The sequence below is a fragment of the Plodia interpunctella genome, chromosome 7 (genome assembly GCF_027563975.2).
Source record: "Plodia interpunctella isolate USDA-ARS_2022_Savannah chromosome 7, ilPloInte3.2, whole genome shotgun sequence".
Taxonomy (NCBI): domain Eukaryota; kingdom Metazoa; phylum Arthropoda; class Insecta; order Lepidoptera; family Pyralidae; genus Plodia; species Plodia interpunctella.
The window spans coordinates 3,018,447-3,040,396 of NC_071300.1; the positions used below are offsets into that span (position 1 = coordinate 3,018,447).

General features: G+C 34.5%; 3 protein-coding genes across 5 annotated transcripts; 2 read left to right on the forward strand and 1 right to left on the reverse strand.

The window, feature by feature from the left end:
- Positions 1–3,486: 3,486 nt before the first annotated feature.
- LOC128671379 (odorant receptor 45a) lies at positions 3,487–11,016 on the forward strand. Of its 2 annotated transcripts, none has more exons than XM_053747810.1 (5): positions 3,487–4,407; positions 8,563–8,659; positions 9,185–9,298; positions 10,411–10,566; positions 10,881–11,016. In XM_053747810.1, the coding sequence occupies exons 1-5, from the start codon at positions 3,491–3,493 to the stop codon at positions 10,932–10,934; spliced, it is 1,338 nt and encodes a 445-aa protein (XP_053603785.1). In that variant the 5' UTR covers positions 3,487–3,490; the 3' UTR covers positions 10,935–11,016. The 2 variants fall into 2 exon arrangements, with proteins under 2 accessions (XP_053603785.1, XP_053603786.1); XM_053747811.1 differs by lacking the exon at positions 3,487–4,407 and adding an exon at positions 8,415–8,494.
- On the reverse strand, positions 10,953–20,174 carry LOC128671380 (uncharacterized). Of its 2 annotated transcripts, none has more exons than XM_053747813.2 (5): positions 20,118–20,174; positions 16,073–16,133; positions 13,640–13,848; positions 12,370–12,532; positions 10,953–11,659 (listed from the first exon to the last, which is right to left on the reverse strand). In XM_053747813.2, exons 2-5 carry the CDS (start codon positions 16,129–16,131, stop codon positions 11,578–11,580), a joined length of 513 nt encoding a protein of 170 aa, XP_053603788.1. In that variant the 5' UTR covers positions 16,132–16,133; positions 20,118–20,174; the 3' UTR covers positions 10,953–11,577. The 2 variants fall into 2 exon arrangements, with proteins under 2 accessions (XP_053603788.1, XP_053603787.1); XM_053747812.1 differs by lacking the exon at positions 20,118–20,174 and adding an exon at positions 19,024–19,605.
- Positions 20,175–21,156: 982 nt separating this feature from the next.
- On the forward strand, positions 21,157–21,950 carry LOC128671486 (uncharacterized protein). Its single transcript, XM_053747972.1, has 2 exons — positions 21,157–21,464; positions 21,641–21,950. The coding sequence occupies exons 1-2, from the start codon at positions 21,265–21,267 to the stop codon at positions 21,843–21,845; spliced, it is 405 nt and encodes a 134-aa protein (XP_053603947.1). The 5' UTR covers positions 21,157–21,264; the 3' UTR covers positions 21,846–21,950.

Sequence of the window (21,950 nt, forward strand, 5' to 3'; positions counted from 1 at the left end):
ATCGACGAATTGTGTTCCGTGCACGATTTCTAGGTTATGTTATGGTGAGACAACGTACGATAGAGCATTATACTCGCGTGCAACATCAGCGCTTTAAGCGCTTTAAGTAATGTTTAAAGCACTTAAAAAATATGTAAAAGCTCAAATTAGAGTTCAGCAATTATTTTGTGATATATTTTCTTAAGTAAAATTATATTGTTATACTGAGTCAATATACAAATGATTGATTCAGCGGAAACGTAGTATATACTCTACATTTTTTTATATAGCTGTATATTAAAAAAAATGTAGAGTTGAATCTTATTTAACCATTGCGAAAGTATTATTAACACAGATATTAGTAATTAATTTTATTCAAAATGTCAATAAAAAAGTTCATAGTTTTTCATTAGACGTCTTGACATTTCCCATAAATATCCTATTATAAATGCGAAAATTTGTGAGGATGTATGTGTGTATGTATGTTTGTTACTCTTTCATGCACAAGGCACTACTGGACTGATTGTTATTAAATTTGGTACACAGGTAGAATATAACTTGGAATAAAACATAGGATACTTTTTATTACGAAATTCCGCAGCTAGCACTAAACAATTAGAAAATAATTCAGTAACAATTCACGATAAGTCATAAGTTATTTGTTCTTCTTACATTTGTTTAATGATCTAATGAAGATTATATTATACAATTTATGATTTTAGCATAAATGTATTGTTATTTTACTTATAATTATTCATACAATTATCTTGAAAGGCAAAAGATACCTACTACATACGAAGAAGTGGATATTTTAAGACCACTTTAAAAACGACCTTATGGCGGCTAGTCTTTATTGCCGTTGCTCCAAAACAAAACAACGGCAATAATGACGTAAATGCCAGGCGCTATAAGGTCCCCTTTGATTTGGACGACTACATATATGCAAAACATTAAATTTTGCTGCTGGTAACTATTTACAAACATAAATGAAAAACATTAAAGTAAGCACTTGTCACGATGTTAAAGCGCTGAAGCGCTGTAGAATCACAAACGACTGCGCGCGCAATACAAAACAGGAGTTGCCAAAAATATTCCATTGATGTCTTAAAATAACTTTAGTGAGATGCAATAATAAGTAGGTATAAACTTGATGTATTTAGTGCAAACACTAAATACACGTTGGAATTTTTTTTGTTGAAAATGATTTATGATACGTATGATAAAAATAATTGTGGAGACGTTTTAAAAAAGCAGCATAGAGTTTTTGTATTACTTATGCGTGAAACGACTAAGTTTTTTGTTTTATACGATTTTATTGGTATTTACAACTGTCCTGAGAAATCGTTGCGCTACTAACCAAATTTTCCCAATGGTTTAGTTTAGTTGAGTAGCGCCATCTAGTTGTGATGTAAAGCACTGTGCAAAAATTACTTTTCCAATGTTATGCTACGATAGTTGTATTGTTAATTTTTTTTTAATTTATTATCTTATAAAAGATCTTACAAACATTATGTAATTAACTTAGCATAGTGAAACCACTAAGGTTTGAAATTATACTATTATTAATTGAATATTTACTTATTTACTTTATATTATATTTTATTTAATGTTCATATTTGTTTTTATTAAGTGTTTTATGTAAATCTTTGTAAATTTTATTGTTACAAAGTAAAGAAAAAATTAAAATTTACTGATTACTTTATAACTTAAATCGATGTTTTCTTTAAGAAAATAGAGTTATTTTCATCTGCTTCTTAGGCACTGGAAGTGTATGAAGACAGAAAAAATATTTAAACTGATTATGTATTTAAAACTACTTTTTTACGAGTGTAATTACTGAGCAAACAAACAGGCATGCGGCCCACCTTATGGTAAGCGGTCACCGCATCGTATGGACGCTAGCAACACCAGGGGTGTCACACGCGTTATCGGCCCTGAATAAATCTTTTCACGCCATTTTCAAGAATCCAGGTTGTATACTGTTCACAGAAAGCACGTTTCGCCGAATTTTTTTTTTTTGTTACTATAAATCTAGATAAGTTTGAATCAAAATAATCGGTAAATTCAGTTCTGCGTGAAACAATTTATGTTAGGTTAGATAAGAACATGTTTATTACAAACCGTATCTCGCTAGCGCGTTTCGCCGATTTTTTTTATATCTCTATATAAAAAAAATCGGCGAAACGCGCTTTCTGTGAACAGTATACAACCTGGATTCTTGAAAATGGCCACCACCACCAGAAAATGGACCCACGAGATTCTGAGACTTCGAGAGACTTCATGCTGTAAACTCTATTACCATTATTTTCTTAATACACAGCTGATTTATTTATTATGTAATACTGACCAATTAACACCCTTCACGCCTGAACAATCAGAGCAACCCTTAATTACAACCCTTAACCTATAACGAATTCAGTTGGGTGTTATTGAAACCTTAAATATTTATGATGAACGAATCAAGCCCTAAGGGTTTGTCAAGTTGTGGTCTTGTGAATATTGTAAACTTTTTCTTGGAAATAAATTAGATGAAATGGCACGTTTGTGCAACACTCGTTGCTATTTTGTCTGTGTATTTTATACTAGCGGCCCGTCCCGTCTTCACTCTGGTAAAACCATAATAAATTATACAGCTAGGTACATCTTCCTCTTCAATCACCCTATCTATGAAAAAAACTGTAACAAAACCCGAAAATAGAAACAATGATATAATTTTAATTCTATCAATCGGATCTTGAAGAAAAAGTAGATACATCTTTGTGCTACTCATTTTATAAACTAGCGACCCGCTCCGGCTTCGCACGGGTTGTTGTGATATAATCCTTACTCTTGATACAGAGAGCGGCAAGCGACTTTTTTTTATACTATGTAATGATAATGGTAACCTATTTACCACCAGACTATAGATAATGCTATCTGTGAAAAAAACAGATCAAACAAAAACTTAGCATGATAGGTAGATAGGTGCAATGTCCACCCACATCCCAATTCGTAACTACTCTATTTACCGATATATATAACAAGCATTTTTTTAGCTGGACAGTGATTTTGTAGAGAACAATGTTCCGAATGTACAGAAGCATAGCAGTTGCCGCGGAAGAATAAGCATTTAACTCTTACACTAAAAATCTGCCAATTTTAAATCCACAAATTATGCAATTTTATAATGACTCCGTTTACTATACTCCAAACTGAACCCTGAATCTCGCGTGATTCGTGTATTATTGTCTCATTCAATACCAACAAGACAAATCCAATATAAACAAAACATTACACCTATATCTACTATTGGCAACGATTGTATTCAATGAACGATCATAACCACTATTCGTTTTACACAAACAAAATGTTATCTGTGAAGCTACCCCTTACAAAATCACACCCAAGTTATAATTACGTTGTCTCACGACCCCATCAAATATTAACAGCTTAATATTGAGGTTCGGTACCGTGTCATCATGACTGCCTTATGATGACGCTTTCGTAATCATTTACCAACTTCTTCGTCATCATGGAGGCCGAGGCAGTCGCACGTCCGACGCGATACTTCGCTTTTCATTTCTATCTCCTAAGATTCCTCGGCCTGGGATGGTGGCATCAGCCTGACGAAAATGATACTAGAAACTTTCCCAGCTGGTACTTGTACTACTCCATCGTCACCCAACTAGTGTGGGTTGCTGGCTTTGTTGGACTCGAAACCATCGACCCTTTCGTCGGTAAAAAAGACATAGACCGCTTCATGTTCAGCTTATCTTTCGTCATCACTCATGACTTAACTTTGATTAAACTTTACATATTTTTCTTCAAAAATGACAAAATTCAAGAAATTGTAAGAATATTAGAAATCGACTTGTACGGTTATTACCAAAATAACGCCAAAAACCGTACCACGATCAGGACAACGAGAATAATGACTAGCTCTTTTATATTTTTCGGTTGGCTTACCATCGGAAACACAAATGTTTACGGAACCATCATGGATTTGCGCTGGAAAGCTGAAATCGCAAAAATAAATGACACGGCATTATATCCGTCTCGAACACTGCCGCAACCTATTTTCATCCCTTGGGACTACCAGAGAGACTTTTCGTATATTTCTACCTTTGTTTTGGAGACTGTTGGCTTGCTGTGGACGGGTCATATAGTGATGACCATAGACACATTTATTGGTTCGCTTATTCTTCACATGAGTTCACAATTTGCTATTCTACGAGAGGCTTTAGTTACTGCGTACGACCGGACAATATTACAGATGTACGAAAACGTGCGGTTTAATGCTGACGGCTCTTCATTAATTACAATTGATAGACGTATGGATATAGATGACGTCGATAAAATCGTTCGGACGAGATTTCAAGACATAGAAGTGGAAAAACAAATAGAAAAAACGTTGCTCAGCTGTATTCATCAACATCAGCTTCTAATAAGGTAGGTACTCACTAGTTACTTTTTATCACATATGCTTTTTAATATCGGCAAAGTGATCCTCATGAAGACTCATCGATATGACAAAATACTAGTGTACTACCTCAATTCAAATGTCAAAATAACGTTAAAGAAAGATACGAACTCTCAAATGAATTTATATACATACCTACCTGTATAAATTCATTTGAGACTTTATATACATACCTATATAAATGAATGACAAATGAATTTATATATATACCTATATAGATTCATTTGTGACTCAATATGGTAGTTTTCATAGATCACCATTTGCTTAATTTAAAATTTAACATTACAAAGTAGGTACCTGTAAACGCCTAATTTCAGAGTAAAAGCGCCGAATTTGACCACGGCTCTCCGGCCATGAAGAATTCGTTGACGAATTTGAAGTAAAAGCGAAGTTTGATTAAATCTGGTACATAGGTGGAGTGAGTTCTGAAATTCTCACGGAAGCTTCGTTTTTAGCTAGCTTTCAATAACGACGAGTGCATTCTGAAAATTCGGAGCATAAATCAGTGCTGTTTGCGCTGCGTGTCGCTCCCATTTGCATTTCATGTTAATTATTTTTCGAACTATGAGTTATGTGTTTGATGAAAGTTCATCAACATCATGCAATATTTTTTCATTTAGCCCTTAAACCAAATAATGCTATATTTCTTTTATAACATTCTCTATTATGTAGTACAGAAATAGACGAGTCTATTGTTTTATAATCAAAATTGCGTATGGTATTATTAACGAAATGAAAAGCTAAAAGTTTCGATAGTCCTGTTTTTTTTTCTAGTACATATTCGCTCTAACAATAAAGAAGTAATATTATGTTTAAAATTCTATGACTATACTAATCTAAATAGTAAATTATATTTATTAAAAAAAAAACTATCATTTCGAAATTTTGTATATAGTATTTGTAAACTATCATGTGACAAATTAAGGTGCACCGACTCACTTAGGTATAACATATCAAACATTAAAACGAGACTCTATCGATATGAGATTCATTACTTTAAGACTCCACTTTGAATAAATGGAAGCACATTTGCTTGCTCATATCCAGAAATTTTAATATTTTTTTTCCTTTCTTACTTTTCACTTATGCATATACCTAGTACGTAGCTTGCCTTTCGTAGGCTCCGAGCCGCTTTTTTCCGGTAAGTAGGACGCCGACATATGAGCGTGAGTGACGATGTGTCATACATAAATAAGAGAAAAATGCTACTGACTTTTCTGTTCAAAGCTTAACATTTTGAAATGTCACTGAGCTAACAGCTCATTAGGGAAAGTTCGTGTTTTTTAAGCAATTTTACGACTGTTATGAAAAATGGAAGGTTCATTCAAATAGTTACATGTTTTTAAACAGTTTTAATGTTTATTTTTCATGTCACGGAATTGCGTATTTCGCCGTCATATATGAATATCTAATTAGGCTCGAACATTCTTTATTTTATTTGTGTTTTATATTATTTCAATGGCAAATAATAAAAAGAAAACAGCGAGTCGTATCCTTATCATTACATTGAGTATGTAAGGAAAATTTGCAAAGAACATATCTCTCATTTGAGTGATTACCCGGTTATTCTCAACCATATAGTAACAGACAACGCCATAGGCAAAAACTGTGAGTATACTTCAAATTCAAAAATTCAAATATTCTTTATTTTTCTCTGCAATCCTAGTTGTATGATAGACAGATATTTATACATATTGTACGTACATGGTAGTTTTTAATAATCAAGATTGTGAGAGACTGGTGGCTGAACCAAGCAGAGCTTATATCTCAGTACATCAGCCTCTCCCCGCTAGGAGTAAAACAATAGTACAATGTCTACTAAATTCATAAAAACCTACACATACGAACCAACATTAAAATCTCACATCCCTATGTCCATTTCCTTTAAATCACCGGACGTTGACCCGAAAAAGAAAATATTTCCTTCGCCAAAACAACAGCTGTATAGCTATTAGTAGATAGGCGTGCACCCAAGTTTTGGCAAGCGGGGTCCGACCGGCTATATGCCATAAAGTGCAACGAGTATTAACTGCCAACCGGCTGCGTGCCGAGCGCCAAACTTGGCAATTCACAAATAAATTAATACCGACGATACGACAACCTTTCCACTTAATATTAGTCTCTCATATTATATCAAGAGAAAGGGCTATTAAGTGGAAATTGAAAAGAATTTCCAGGAACCTAGGTTAAAACCTATTACTATTTCATAATCTCAAAACTCCACGCGTAAGCCAGTTATCTAGCCAAACCTTACCTGACATTCGCGACTTCTGGCACTGTCTAGCTGTGTCATCTACAGACGTGATACCTATCTGTAACATTCAGTATAACCATGGAAATGTTTTTATACACTGACTTATTGATTTCGATTGCGATATCCAACGAGTTAGTTACGCGAGTTAGTTTATCGGTGGGCACACCTACGGCACCTACTTAAATTAAGTAGGTGCCGTAGGTGTAGGTTATGCGAAAAACTTATGGTTCCATCGAATGTTCGTTAATAGATATATCCAGACCAAACCGATATTTCTACAATATTTTATAATGGATATTATAAGTAATAGTAGCAACCTAGTTGGGGTGCGTGAATAACAGATACTTTGTTCTTCAAAAGTTTCTTCTGGTTGGCACAAACATTATAAATTTCAAGTTCCCCGTGGAGTTTCTCGTTCTATGTTAGAACTCATTTCTCTAATCTAAAGTACAGTTTTACAAGAATCACTATACGGTTCCTACTGCGTCTGGACACTTTACTACTTAAAAATACTTTTATATATATATCATTATTTTATGCGATAATTTTCAAAATAAATTTCACTCATGAGTGAATATTGATGGAAATGTCGACTAACAGTTGCGATAATTTTTATACGTAATATTGTTTGGTAACAAATAAGGCTGCTATTATACTTATTGTAAACTTCTATCTTCATTTTCATCTTCAAATAAATTTAGTGCACGAAACTCATTTTAAGAATCTTCCAGGTTTCCGATATTTCGAAACTAGTAGGTAACTATATAATAATAATCAACCTGTGTTTCAGGTATAATAATATTTAATACTAATAATAATAAAATATATACTATTTGCTTTGCTTCTTGCTTTTCCAGGAATTAGCTGTGCTGTGCCTGACATAACAAAATATAATTACCTCTATATCATTTAACAGCCCGCCCTGGCTTCGCTCGGGAAAAACCATAAAAAAAGTCCGGGTGGTTTCGTCTATCAGTGTGCCAAATTCCATCAAAGTCCGCCTTAAGCTTTTCAATTATTAAATATGCATTATTATATAACATTAGAGTAGGTACACTAGTAAAAAAAATTGAAAAGTATTACTTCAAAATGATACACTCGTGTAGTCAACAACTCATACTCGTAGACATAGTTACACGCGTTACAAATAACTGAACTAGTTCCATGCAGATCGTACATGGAAATGCGAACATTCGCTTAATGCTCGGTCCGCACTTATTGAAAACGTGCCTGCTATGACAAACAGACATCTTGATCAATAGCTACATAAAGATTACCTACACGTAGTCAGGGAAAAATCAATTCGTACTTCTTTAAGTCGATATGAAAGTAATAACATCCACGATGACTGTAGACACCACAAACTGCAATATTCCCGGATTATGGCCCCAATATTGTCACCCCGTTGCTTTTTTCTTACGCCTACATCAACATAATCAGCGTTCCGTATTCACCTTTGACGAAATGAAAATTTCATAAATTTTTCTACCTATACACATTTCACACATTTTCGCTCGTTGTACCTGTATGTTAGGAATATAATACATAAGAAAAAATACAATTTCTAACAGTTGTCTGGCTGTGAAAATGATTTTTTCCCACCGATAAACATAATAAATACTATTATATTATTTAGATAATAATGACACGTAACAATTATCGCGTATAGTTGAGGTGTTGCGTTGATCAATTGATAAATATACATAGATTTAAAAGAAAGAACGAAGTCATCGAACGAAGTAATCTATCTGTGCTGTATTAGAATGTTTGAGCTGCATCTTCACCACATGCACCATTGTATTGTACGTTAACTCAATTATCTGGTAGCACTACCTACTTGCGTAATCGATTCCTGGCTTTTTGTCCTCAGCTGCGTGGAGAACTTCGCAAGAACTTACTCTTATGGGTTCATGACGCAACTTCTCTCCAGCATGGCTGCCATTTGCGTCGTAATGGTTCAAGTTTCGGTGAGCCCCACAGAATTATGACACTCTTTTGCATTAATTAATATTTTAAATTGTCACTGACAGCTAGCTACACATTAGTCGTATACTTATTATTTTTTATTTTATATATTTTATTTATCAACGATTTAAGGAAAAAAATAATTACGTATGTAACTATTACGTGTTCGAGGACTTAGACGATTTTATTTGGGTTTTTCTTCTTTTACCAGTATTATATTAATTTATTAGTATAATGGTTGCCTCGTTGAGCTGATTTGCATGTATTTATTTATTTCTCATAATAAAAATAAATGAAATACAGATACTTATACATAAAAGATATTATATATAAAAGATATTCAATGGCTTCAAAAGCTCTTCAAAGTCAAGCATCGAACGCCAATAAATTCTTTAATTTTAACTTTTCCTCCTCCAATTTGTTTATCATTAACCTACTATTGATTCGATTGACCAAATCAGTCGATATCCCAAACCGACGGAGGAGAGTAAATGCTAAAGGTTATCCTAAACTACGATTTCTTCCAGCAAGACGCGTCTAGCTTCAAGTCCATACGTCTGGTAACGTCACTAGCCTTCTTTATCGCCATGATCATACAGCTCGCGCTCCAGTGCTTCACTGCCAATGAACTTACGTTGCAAGTGAGTAAACCACCTAGCTAATATGATTTAGTTTCTAAATTACTCAAGTAGGGCGTCCACTCAATAGCGCCACCATCAGACAATTATCAATTTCTTTTAATTTAACGACAAAGATAACAAAAAGATACCACAGAGTGCTATACTAGATAAGGATTTTGTTTATAGTATTACCTATACCTAGTTTTCCATTAAACAAAATGTAGTCACTATTTAAGACAAGGAATTTAGTAACTGCTTTCTTTCTAGTAAATTGTGGCAACAGGCTGGCCCAGTCTTAATAGACGGGTATATCTCTCCCAGCGGGTATTAGCTCAGCTCAGTGGAGCTATGTACAACAGGGAGATAGGTACTTCATTAATCATGGGAAGTAAAAATGTGCATTATAAAGCGCAATATAACCTAGTAATGAAAATGCGGTTTCGAGTTGTATTCTGAGGATGTTTGACAAATCCATCGCTGTGCAATGAAGGTTTCAATAGACAATAGTATGCCAACAAAAACATGCTGTAAAAAACCTCAGTTCGCAGCTCAGTTTTTCTACCGTAAAAAGTTGTGAGATCCATGTTACCAAGTTGATTAATTTATTTAGTCCCTCCTTAAGGGACTTTCTTTGTTGTTATTATGCAAATTATTATCATATCAATATTAAAAATCTAAAATTGTCTGAAGGATTGCGAATGGTACTCTCAATTTAGCTCCAATGCCAAACCAACGAACTATCGGAGTAAGAGAGCAACCGCCAAGTAGCAAATGCGATTACGTTTCTAAACCGGCGAACATCGCCTCGATATTGTGTTAGGACAGGGTAGATATAGTGAATGAATCAATCAGCACTTCCCTTCATACATAAACCGATAATTTTGGGAAATTAGGTGGTTGTAATTATTGCACTATTTAATAGCATGACAACATATTTGTACTACCCGCAATTGCAGGCGGCTCTGCTCGCGGGACAATATCTATTTTTGGATAGTCTTTTCGACACACACTTCCCCAATTGCATTAGTTATAGGGTTGATTCAGAAATATATATAAGCATTGGCTTTATCTTACATCAAAATTGGTCCCGTGGATTATCCGTGAAAGTATATGGAAAAGTATTTTATTTTTAGGCGGCCCGTGTGGGCGATGCCGTGATGCAGAGCCGATGGGAGAGGATGTCGCCTCGGCTCCGTCGACTGCTGATGATGGTGATGATGAGAGCTCAGAGACCTCTCCGATTGTCTGCTGCGGGCTTCGCTTATATGAGCAATGACTGTTTCTTAGCGGTAAGGTATTGTGAACGGGTAATATAAAACAGACTGAGAAAATACATTAAGTTAGTACCTAATATCTCAGAAACGGGAGAAGTAGTTAAAGCAATATCATAATTTAATTTAATACTCTTGTCGTTGGAGTTCATTCTATTATTCTCTCTTTCTTCGTAGCTGTTTGCTTTACTTCTTGATATACGACACGCCTACTTTTTCCTTAATTTGCCTAATGCAACTCTTTATTGATCTTTCTTCCTCCTCCTTATCTAAAGCAGGCATAGAGGCGTATCAAGTATCAAATCAATATACTTATCTCTTTTATGTTTCAGATTATGAAAGCAGCCTATTCATACTATGCAGTTCTTAGCCAAAAACAGGCATAGAAGTAATGAAAGGCCGAATGATTTATTAGAAACTTTAATGCCAGATTTAGATTACCATTGATTCACGTGACTACAATCTATACTATCACAGATGTTCTGTAGGTATAAAATTATATAAGCTACACTAATAAATAACTTATTACCTAATTATTTTGTTGATTTACACCCAGTCCGTATCTGATCATCTTTCAGATGTTCCACAAAGGAAGTCTAACATAAGTTTTTTTACAAAAATATATAGCGATATGCATAGCGACATGCATACATAGGTAGTTAGATATATTGCAAGATAAATAAAAGCTTGTAAAAAATACGCCTGTCACGCCATGTCATAATTAGAACTTATTCAATTTTCCTTAAAAAAACCGATTATTTTTGTATGACTTACCAATGACCTACTTTTTTCCACCAGGAGAAAAAGAAAAAAATATCAGAAAAGAAGAAATTAGCTTGTGATTAAAATACCTACTAGACCATATTATACTTTATCAGTACCATAAAATAAATGGGTAGACAATTAAACAACTGGCTTCTATCAATCGCGTTTACGATCTTATCAATCTCAGTTACCGTCCTAGATTTATAACTATGAGCACATTTTAATATTCTCACTGGCTAAATAGAACCAAAGGGAAATAAACTTTCACAGTTCAAGTAGTGGTGGCTTTGGTGTCGCAGACCGAGGTCTTTCTGATCTCACTTCCAGTACTGTCATTTCTTCCGATCTGAAAAACGTAAAAATAAATATTCACTAGATCAAATTTTCCATTGCAAAATAACAATGAGAACAGATGCAAGTAAACACGGAAATAAAGAAAATCTCTTGCAAATAAATTATCTTATCGATTCTCATTTGATGTTGTTGAAAGTTCGGATGAAGGTGATGTTTGTTCTTGCTTATTGGAAATGAAATTTAATCCAGCAGGTTAAGAGAAGAGTTGGAAAGAAATAGAAAAAAGAGAGCTCGTGGAATTTACATTTGGTTCCATCATTGTTCCAAGGCTAGTTCAAATCCGGTCTTGAGTCTGCTCCAGTATGGTGTTTGGAGAGAATACTACTGGAACACGGGTATCACCTAACATCATAATCATATTATTGTTCAAATACATGTCTTTGTTCGAATGAACTGCATTATTGAACCAACCGTGTGAGTGTTGTTGCCAAACAGAGAGAAGAGCTCTAAAATAAAATTCAAATTCAAATTCAAATTCAAATCATTTATTCAGAAATTAGACCTTCACAGGCACTTTTTCTCGTCAATCTTTAAATTTATAGTTATTTCTCACAAGCTAGAAACTACTGGCATTTCGGAACGACCACTGCTGAGAAGAAATGCCGAAAGAAACTCATTTGAACAGTGTTGGTCCCTATCATGCCAGATCGGCTTACCAAAAATACGAATATTACCTAGCATTTCATATGAGTCTACAAGTACCTGTCTTCACCCGAATGCGCCGCGTTGTAGAACACATCGGGCAGTGGTGAGTCGTGTTGGCTGAGCAACGAGCTGCCAGCTCTTGGAGAATGAGGCCCGTGTGTGGCATAAGGAGAAAAGGGCACTGCAGCTCTAAGCGCAGCTAAGACTAGAAGCATTCCACCTGGACAAGAATCAGTTTTATGTAATGAAGTATTCCTTGAAGCAAAGCAAAGGAATAAGTCAAAAAATGTAGGTATATTTCCTCGCTTGGTTTAATGTGACAGAAAACTAGGTACTGTAGGTACTGCTTGTGAGTTAGCACCTATGAACGACGTGTTTGCTATTTATTGAAAGACCCCTTTCTGAATGTGAAAAATATATATAAAATAGTTTTATACCATCTGAGGTTATGTAATACATCAATTTATTTTTATAGTGTTGGAGTGATCAGGTGATAAATTACCACACAATGTGATGACAATGGATATTGTTTTAATATACCGTTATTCATTGTTGAATTACTCAAGGCTTTTCAATTTATTATAATGGAATTGTTGTACATTTAGTTATGTTTAAATCTATAACGAAGCTACTATCTACTAAAGAACCATACCTATTCAAAGTAAGTAAAAATAACTTAGTCCACATATACAAGGATGGCGAAAACGCGCGCGCAAACTTTCGACCACCTCATGATGTCCCAACTTGGCAATGAAAATGTTTAGGTTAATTACACAGTATAATAGCACAATCTTAAATTTAACTAAAATACCTTGCGCTGGGAAACCGTACTTTGTTTCCTATTACTAACTCCTGTTTATTTATTTCTGTTTCATTACAAACAACATATGAATTATGTCCGAAATAAAGATTTATTATTATTAACGTAATAACTCGACTTTTTTATTTTATGTTGCTGACGATTCAACGTCCTTGCTGTCACCGTAGTGCGACCACGGTGACAGCAAGGACGTGCCAGACGTACAGAGTATTTGCAGGTGGATGCAGTTTCTCAACAATCACACTCGAACTACGCAAATACTCGTGTCTGGCACGACCTCAGCAACAGCAAGGTCGTTGAACATTAAATAAGACAGAGCCAAGCCCCATTGCTCAGTCGAGCTCCGTCACAATGACATCCGTTAACGGATTAACGTAGAATTCGTAGCGGAGCACAACGTAGCTATAATGTCCTCGTCGCAATGCAGCACGACTGAACAATATAGGGAATGGCACTTAAGTGTTCAAAGCGCGTAAGTTAAAAAAACACTAATTTTCAATTTCTCACCTGCAACAGTAGCAAGTAGGGTAAGGTTAGCAAACAGTATGGCTGTCGCCGCGCACGCGTAGAAGGGGGCGCGCGCACGCCCGCACGACCACCGCGTGAAATCCCAACAGCGCAGGGATAGCGTGTATTCCCCGCGGCGACACAGCAGGTCCACGAACAGTGCTGCTACCCACATCGTCTCCAGAATGAGGACTAGGCCTGCCCCGACTCTGATGAAGGAAATATTACAGTCAATTTCGATGACAAGCTGTTGCGGCGTACATTCATCGTTGAAATCAATTTCAATCGCAAATATCGTGAAATTCATCTTTCAACAACGGCCATAATGGCATTCCAATGAACTATTGAAAAAAGTACCTATACATATTTATTCATGTTAATTCATTGTTCTAAAACAAAGAGCAGAAAAAATACCAATACAGAAAAATGTTATGCTACGGAAAAATATCTCATGTTTTTCAAATAATATTTTTATGAGTCCTTAAACTTAGCATTTAAGCGATAATTAACTTAGATACACGTTTATTTATTACGTCATAGATATTAATGTTAAAGAAATTAAACTACCGAGGCGTACAGTCGCCTTATAGCAATAATATTTATTATTCTTACGGAACGGAAAAGTACATAAATAATAAAGTGTCTGAATAAACATTGATACTTAATTAACAAAGATTCTATTTTTATAGGGTTCCGTGCCGCAAAAGGTAAAAACGGAAACCTTATAGTATCACTTTGTTGTCCGCCTTCCCGTCTGTCCGTCTTCGACTCTTTTCTCTTTCTTTGATCCTTTTATTTTTAACACCCAGTTCATATATTTGGGATTGAGTTTTATTTACAGCGACATAATAACGACTAAATAAATATGGTTTGGATTGTATCATGCCTGAATGGATTTAAAAAATATCAGTCAAGAAAAAATTAAAGTCTCAAATGAAAACGTGGTATTTTTCTAAATTTAAAATCTTAAAATTCCATTTGGAACAACAAAGTTGACTGGTCATAGTAGTGGCAACGCTAACCGGCAAATATCGTCACTCGTGAAACAAACAGGCGATTTTACAAACGTCAATGTTATAAAACAAATATTGTGATTCAATATTTGCATTGGCTTTTAAAACTATAGAAAAACTAGCAAAAGCAATTAATTCCATTTTAGTTAAGTAAATACTTAAATATGATATCTACGTATTAAGTCTAAAAATGCGAACAACATCATCATTTACCATAGATAATAATTTTATCTAGGTATGTCACTTACCTACCTTACCTTTTCGTATCATAAAGGAAGTAAATAAGTCTCGTAATGATTGTAAATGATGATACAATTGAGACATGTATCTAAATCACAGACCATTTAACCTAAAGGTCTGTGATCTAAATAGTTACTAAAAAAATATATTAGTAGTCTACGACAAAAAGTAGGCTGTTTCTTTTCATACTTAATCATCTCACTTGTTGTTTGATTTTTGACAAAAATATGTAGTCTTTGTTTGACTTCCAAAAATTTACCTAATTAAAATACTTCCAACGGTTTATCTGGGAAAGCGTAATAAGAAGACAGGCTTTTGCATTTATAATATTAGTACGGATTACACATACCAAAGTATTTATGAAGACATCTTTTAGAATTAAGTATCATTATAAAAATGTAGCTAATAGCTACAGCTACCTCCTATGTTCATAAGAAAAAACAAATAGGTATATTAACAGCAATGAATTCTACACATTAGAAGTAGCAATTCATTATCAAGTAAAAAATGAAATGTTATATCAATATTCAAGACCCACCTATATAGGTATATGTCGTGTACCTATACCTACATAGAAATCTCTTATCTTTTGACAACAGCGAACTGGGTTAATATCAACATATTTTTAACAGACGAGAATTCTTGGGTAATACAAATATTTCGTAGTACATATAAACCCTGTATGTGCATAGTTTTCGCTTATTCAATTATGCTTTGTGTAGCGTGCGTTGCTCCCTAAAAATTCCAACAGAGTTTAACCATTTTTTTTTGTTGAGGCCAACACAAATGGTAAAACTTAAAGTTTGCAATATATTTCTATATAGGTACATTTTATTAGCAATCAGTGATAATACTCAATAAATTCACCAAGGTCCTAATCGATCTAGATATAGATCGATAAGGATATGTAATACCATTCAACAATTTCAATACATATATACACAATGCATAAGTCGTAATAACTAAGATATATTAGACAGATTGTATAGCAAATTAAAATTTTACAATGCCCGGAAAATTAGTTTTCCTTTTTCAACTGATGAAAATTCTAATGAACCAAAAATTTGAACATTTCAGCCATGTTATAGGTACTCCCCGAGAAAAACGCCCCTTAGGTTTGGTTACAAAAACGTATACTGAGCTAATTGAGATTGAATTTTTAAAGCACAGACGTACTCACAGCAGACCGGGAGCCACTTCGTACCCCAACACGAGCAATTCAGCCCCAGCCCCGCTCATAACTGAAAAATAATAAAAAAATTGTATATTTTTATATGTTAGTTATTGGAGTAATCACTACATAGTATAAACAAAGTCGTCGCCTCAGCCTGTCTGCTTCTAAGCTTTCTTCAAAACCACGCAAAGGATTTTGATTTTTTTGGTTCAGTTTTCACTTATTCCCGAAGGTCTATATACCTCGTCGAAAACAAGGCTTGTAGGGTCGATTGTTTTTTTATCAATTGTAGAAATTATTATACATATAAGAGTAGCATTTATGATGAGACACTCAGATATAGAGACGCTCGACATCCGATAGCCCTAATTTCATTTAACTTAGACATTTTGATAGATTAGTGTGCATTGGATTGGACCTGAACACTCAGCAATTAGATTAGATTTCCTTTTTCTTATTTATATTTTCTTAAATTTATTTATCGGTCTATATTTCGCCTTTGAGTCATGTTGGAAGATTGGCAGATCTACGTTTCCGACTTGCCGTCCTCGCAGACGCGCCAACGGAGAGGATCCTACCATGCACCCCAATACATTGCACCTATACTATTTGTACCCATTTTATTTATCGGTCCAGCGGGTTAGTACTCCTTCTTCATAGTCGTATTTCCTCATGGCTGATGGTCGTCGTTATTACGTGGAATGAAATACACACAAAACCTTTCTTGGCACTATTAGGTAATCGTTACTATCGTTATTACGTGGAAAAACACACAGAACAACTTTCTTGACACTATTAATGGAGTGGTTTGCCACAAGTACTCTTACTCTGCTGTTATTTTCCCTATCACGGTAAGTTCAAATCCCTATAGCGACACTAATTTATTATTCAGCATATCTTGCCAAACGGTTACGATTCGGATAGTGGCTCTCCAAACTTACTTGCTTGAAACTTATTTTTCCTGGAGACACGACAAACAATTAGAGCTTAAACTTCCCCAAGTTAAGAGATAAACAACATGTCTTCTTTCTTTTGTTCACAAACAGCTCATTTAATTTAATAAATAATTTAGTTTCAACAGCTTTAATTTCGTAAATAATCTAAAGAAATTGAATACCGTCAGATCGATGAAAATAAAGTTATATGTAATTCACAAAATCCCCGCAATCTCTCTCTAAACTCAGCACATTCCCGGTTTCGTTCGGAAATGCGATTCCGAGCCTAGGGTCTGAGTAAATAACCTTTTATTCATAAAAAACATCAAAAAACATACTTAAGGCTAAATTATGTTTTGTCTCCTTCTGTCACTATCAAATAGTGTAAAGTGCAACAGTGACAAAATATACGTTATGCTATAGTACCTATGCTTTTTTATGATAAAGGGTTAAAATTTTGAAGATTTGTCTTATGGAGATTGCCAGACGTCAATTCTCCTTAGGAATACTTGTTGCCTATCACCTGCCTTACTCGCCTCCTACGACATCGAGGATATGGAGTGGTCCTATTCTAGGGCGGCACCACACGCCACCTAATCCCTAGAAATGTTTCGGATATTGAACAAGTTTTATACATTTGGGGTTTCCCAAAACCTATTGCTTACGTAGATATTGATAAAGTACTCGTACAGGTTTAAGAGTAACCGGTATTTCTTGTGAAGCGTGAACTTTGATAAAAGCAATGTTATTTTTTATAATAAGAATATCGTAATCGTAATGATATCGCGTGTCTTGGGTTCGTCTTCTAAATAATGAAGTAAATTTGAAAAATATGAATTTTTCAAATTTACTTCATGTATAAATGTGTACAATCTAGGAAGTCATCATAAACTTTTTATCTATACTTCGAAGATAGTTTTTTTTTAATAATACCTACAAATAATACAATCGAAAACCGGGGCCCTTTCTATATTTATGTCGAAAACAATTATCTATCATAAATCATATTTTGAGTAAAACTTAATTTTGAGTAACTTAAATATAAGTTTATAAGGTTATTTTTACCTATAGGTAGTTGGTTCACACCAACTATAGGTGCTAAACTTTTATCACACTAAAAATTATAATTTTTATTAGTAAAATACCTAAAAACTTGAATGACGTAATAACCACAAAATCGGACTAGGTATTAACCAATATAAGAATTGTCTTTTCTTTAAGCCCTGCGTGACAAAGTAACAACATTCATTCCCGCTTTTGCGTTTATATCTTTTGAACTACACAATGGTTTTTAATGCTGTTTTCACTGTAAAATAGATCTTTAACGGCCGTTACATTATAATACCTACCAAAAATTAATTAACTACATTAGATACATATACAATATTTACAAATATACAATATTTGCAGAACAAAGAGGGCTGAAGCCCAAGACGGCAGATTTTAGGGAGCGCGAAACTTGATCAAGAGCGCTCTATTCACAATAACATGCTATTTATATTTATGTAACAAGTTTGCGGGACGAGACACACAGCGGGAAACGGGAAATTGAACTAAACGGGAAATCGAATTAAAGATGAGAAAAAATGCGAATTTGAATCATATATGTTTACCAGTCTTACAGAGTACGCGATGAAATTACTGAGATTTTGCTATGAAATTCACGCGGGCGTAGCCGCGGGCAAAAGCTAGTTTATGTAATAAAATCGACAGAATCTAAATAATAAAGTTTCCATTTAATTTATGAATGCGAACTTTAAGATATCGTACATCAAAGGTAGCGAATTGAAAAACCAAATACTTAACGGTTGCAGCAAATTTGAAAATCTGCCACTTACGATAATGCTGGGAACATAAGTAACAACTTATAACATATAATTCGCAACTTCTTGAGTAGTGTTCTATCGACTTCATTACATAAGGATCAAATCGCGGCGTTTACAAATTTTTATCAGTTAATTTTTGTGGGCCACACCACATATGTGTAATACCTAATACTATGTAACGATGTAATTTACCCACCTACAGCTGTAACAAGACCCCAAAGTCTCGCAATTGGTTGCAAAAGGTCCCATAGCCTCGATGCTACGGACTTTTTAGGAGGACCAGATAAAATCCTAACTGGGCTCCGTGGACTAGACGTTGTACTTTGAAGGCTAGACGCGCATTCTGTTTTGTTCACTTCCATGTCTATTCTTAATATTCATCACAATTTTTTTAAAGTCTCTAAATAATTGAGTCAATTAAATTCATATCACTTTAACACTTGTTAACACTTTTATCTTGCTGAGGAATGATTTCAAAAAATGTTTTATTTACTAACGAACAGCATCAACATGATCAATAAAATTGGAATCAAAATTGAATGATGTTGGCAAAATGCCTGCTTACCAAAATATACACTACGCGTTAATTAAATTTGAAACTTTTTAAGTTTCCGCGAGGCACATAGTCCGAATGCAAAATATGCCGTAAAAGTTAGGTGGTAGGGCGAAAGTAGTTCGCCGAATCTCTCCTCATCGTCATGTATGGCGAGTGCGACGACGCGACGACGACGCGACTACACGAGTGCGTGCCACGACTGGTTACAGAAAACTGAGAGCCAGAAGCCAAATTCCTTCGTTGATGATACCGATGTACTGCTGTTTATTTATGCACAATGCGTCAAGAAAACCACGTCGCAGATCCATCTCTCGACTCTTGAAATATTGCCCGTGATTATGGGGGTGAGTTTTTAAAGGAGGACGCATTTTGAGAGACTTAGCTAGGTAGGTGCAACTGAGGACAAAACTGCTAGGTATGTATTTAGTTATTTGTATGTCCAAGTTTCCAAATCAAAGAGCAACTTTTGTGAACTGTTTTCATATACTTAGTAAATAAAGGAGAGGCATTATGAAATTGGTAAGATATTATATAAGTCAATCCGTAGTAGTCACAGATTTTGTGGAAGTCTACATACCTATATAATAATCTGGAACCTATAAATTTCTTAATATTATGCCTATATAGGTATTTATTAGGATATATTTTTATTTATGCATACTTTTTACGAAACTAGACGTTACAAATTGAAGATTTGATACTTATCCAATATCGACATGGATGTTCATACTCACCTGTATTTCATCCGCCCTTCTCAAGGAGCAGTCAGTAGGTAAGGGAATTATTTCCCACAAGGGCAATGCCTTTGATCGTGAAATGATTAAATACCACGGAACAATAAAAAAAGAAATACTATTACATAAAGACGTAATTTAATGTAAATTATGTAATCTAATGTTTATCTCATATATTTTTATTCTCGGCAACTTGATATCTACTAAGTTTGCACTTACGTATATTTAAAATATTTTATGATTGATAATAACTGATTTTCATTTCTATATATATAAGATATACCTATATTCTTTATATAACATTATTAAAATGCCCGGAACCTTTGAATATGGACAAGCCATGACAGGCGAAACAAATTGAATTTAAACTAATTTATCACATTGCCAGGACATTATGAATATTGTCGTGTAGCTGTTCATTGGCTGGCAATCATTTAAGAAATTTGTTATAATAAGAATCACCTATGTTTATATTATGGTTTTTCGGGGTTTATAGTGAATACGGAGATACGTTTTTATTTTATGGTAATAAGGAAGTACTAATATCCCGGACAACGCTTCCGTCTCGGCTCCGGCGCTGTGGGGCTCTGCTGGCGGCCCCAGCAGATGGTTTTCGCTCACCACCACCTACGCTGACAGCAACAAAACTTTAGGGGCAGATGCGACAAGACTACGTGGAGTCGGTTTTACGGCAATTTGTTTGTGTCACTAAGTTTTGTAGTCAATAGATCTAGCCCAAGAAATAATGAGCAAAATTATAATAATACTAATACCTGGTCAATTTGGTTAGTTCCCTCTCATTTTGGGCATTATTCAAGTTGCGCGGGCATTTTTGATAACGTGCAATTAATTACTTGGTCCATAAATTAATATACTTAGCTATTACAATAAATATATTTGAGTTTGAATTTGTGCTCATGGCTCAAGGACGCGTAATACAAAATTTTTATACTTGCTTATGCCCTTGCCTCATGTCAAATAAAATGTTTATGTCAATGTCAAAATTGACACTGACAATGCCAAATTATCAAATCAAGTGTGATTTTGTTTATGACTTTCAAGATGAGACATAGTGACTAAAAACTATAAAAATATATTGAGGTGTTCGAATATAACGAAATAATATTAATTCTTCTAAATCGCAAAAATGAGTAAACTATTTCGTTTTGGAATTATGCCTCGTTTGTTGAAACGTAGCATGTGCACACCTGCTCCGTCTTCGAGCGCTCCTCCTCCGCCAGGATCGACATCAATGTCTTCAAGATACCGACCATCTGAATTTCAGAAAATTATTCTAGTTTGGACGAAGAAATTTAAGAGCAAAGAAGAAATACCGACATTCGTTTCGTACGTTGTTTGTTATTCATATTTTCCTATTCTGGCATTATCTTCGTCATCATTATATAAAGATTTCCAAGGTCATTGGTAAAGTGTAAACGAATTGACATTGTTGGACAATTTTCTTCTGCTACTATTTATTAGACTTTGTTTTCAAAGTTACTTTACAATTATATATTTTACAGGGCAGATTTGATTGAAAGGTCTCGTAGTGAAGCCAGGATTAAAATTGCGAATATCCTAATGGTTCTGACTGCTCTTGCTAGTTTCGGAGCTATCTTGAATGGGAAAGCAGCTGCCAAACGTGGCGAGTCTGTGCATCAAATGAATCTGGACTGGCACAAACAATATGATCAAGAATATGAAAAGAAACAAGAAGTTAATAAGTAGCAGATGTAGGTATTTGTCTCAGTGTACCATAAATAATATGTGTAGATGTAAGCTATGTATATAAAATTATTATTTAGCCAAGAGTATAAACAGTTTTAAAAATAA

Bases quoted from the DNA above. Each gene is read 5' to 3' on its own strand.
- LOC128671380 (XM_053747812.1), bottom strand. From the start codon at position 19,189: ATGGAAGTGAACAAAACAGAATGCGCGTCTAGCCTTCAAAGTACAACG. The intron at 16,134-19,023 runs GTGGGTAAATTA...ATTATTTTTCAG, and splicing joins GGGTCTTGTTACAGCTGTAG to TTATGAGCGGGGCTGGGGCT. The intron at 12,533-13,639 runs GTGAGAAATTGA...ATTCTTGTCCAG, and splicing joins CCTACTTGCTACTGTTGCAG to GTGGAATGCTTCTAGTCTTA.
- LOC128671379 (XM_053747810.1), top strand. From the start codon at position 3,491: ATGGAGGCCGAGGCAGTCGCACGTCCGACGCGATACTTCGCTTTTCAT. The intron at 8,660-9,184 runs GTGAGCCCCACA...GATTTCTTCCAG, and splicing joins TCGTAATGGTTCAAGTTTCG to CAAGACGCGTCTAGCTTCAA. The intron at 10,567-10,880 runs GTAAGGTATTGT...TTTATGTTTCAG, and splicing joins GCAATGACTGTTTCTTAGCG to ATTATGAAAGCAGCCTATTC.
- LOC128671486 (XM_053747972.1), top strand. From the start codon at position 21,265: ATGAGTAAACTATTTCGTTTTGGAATTATGCCTCGTTTGTTGAAACGT. The intron at 21,465-21,640 runs GTACGTTGTTTG...TATATTTTACAG, and splicing joins GAAATACCGACATTCGTTTC to GGCAGATTTGATTGAAAGGT.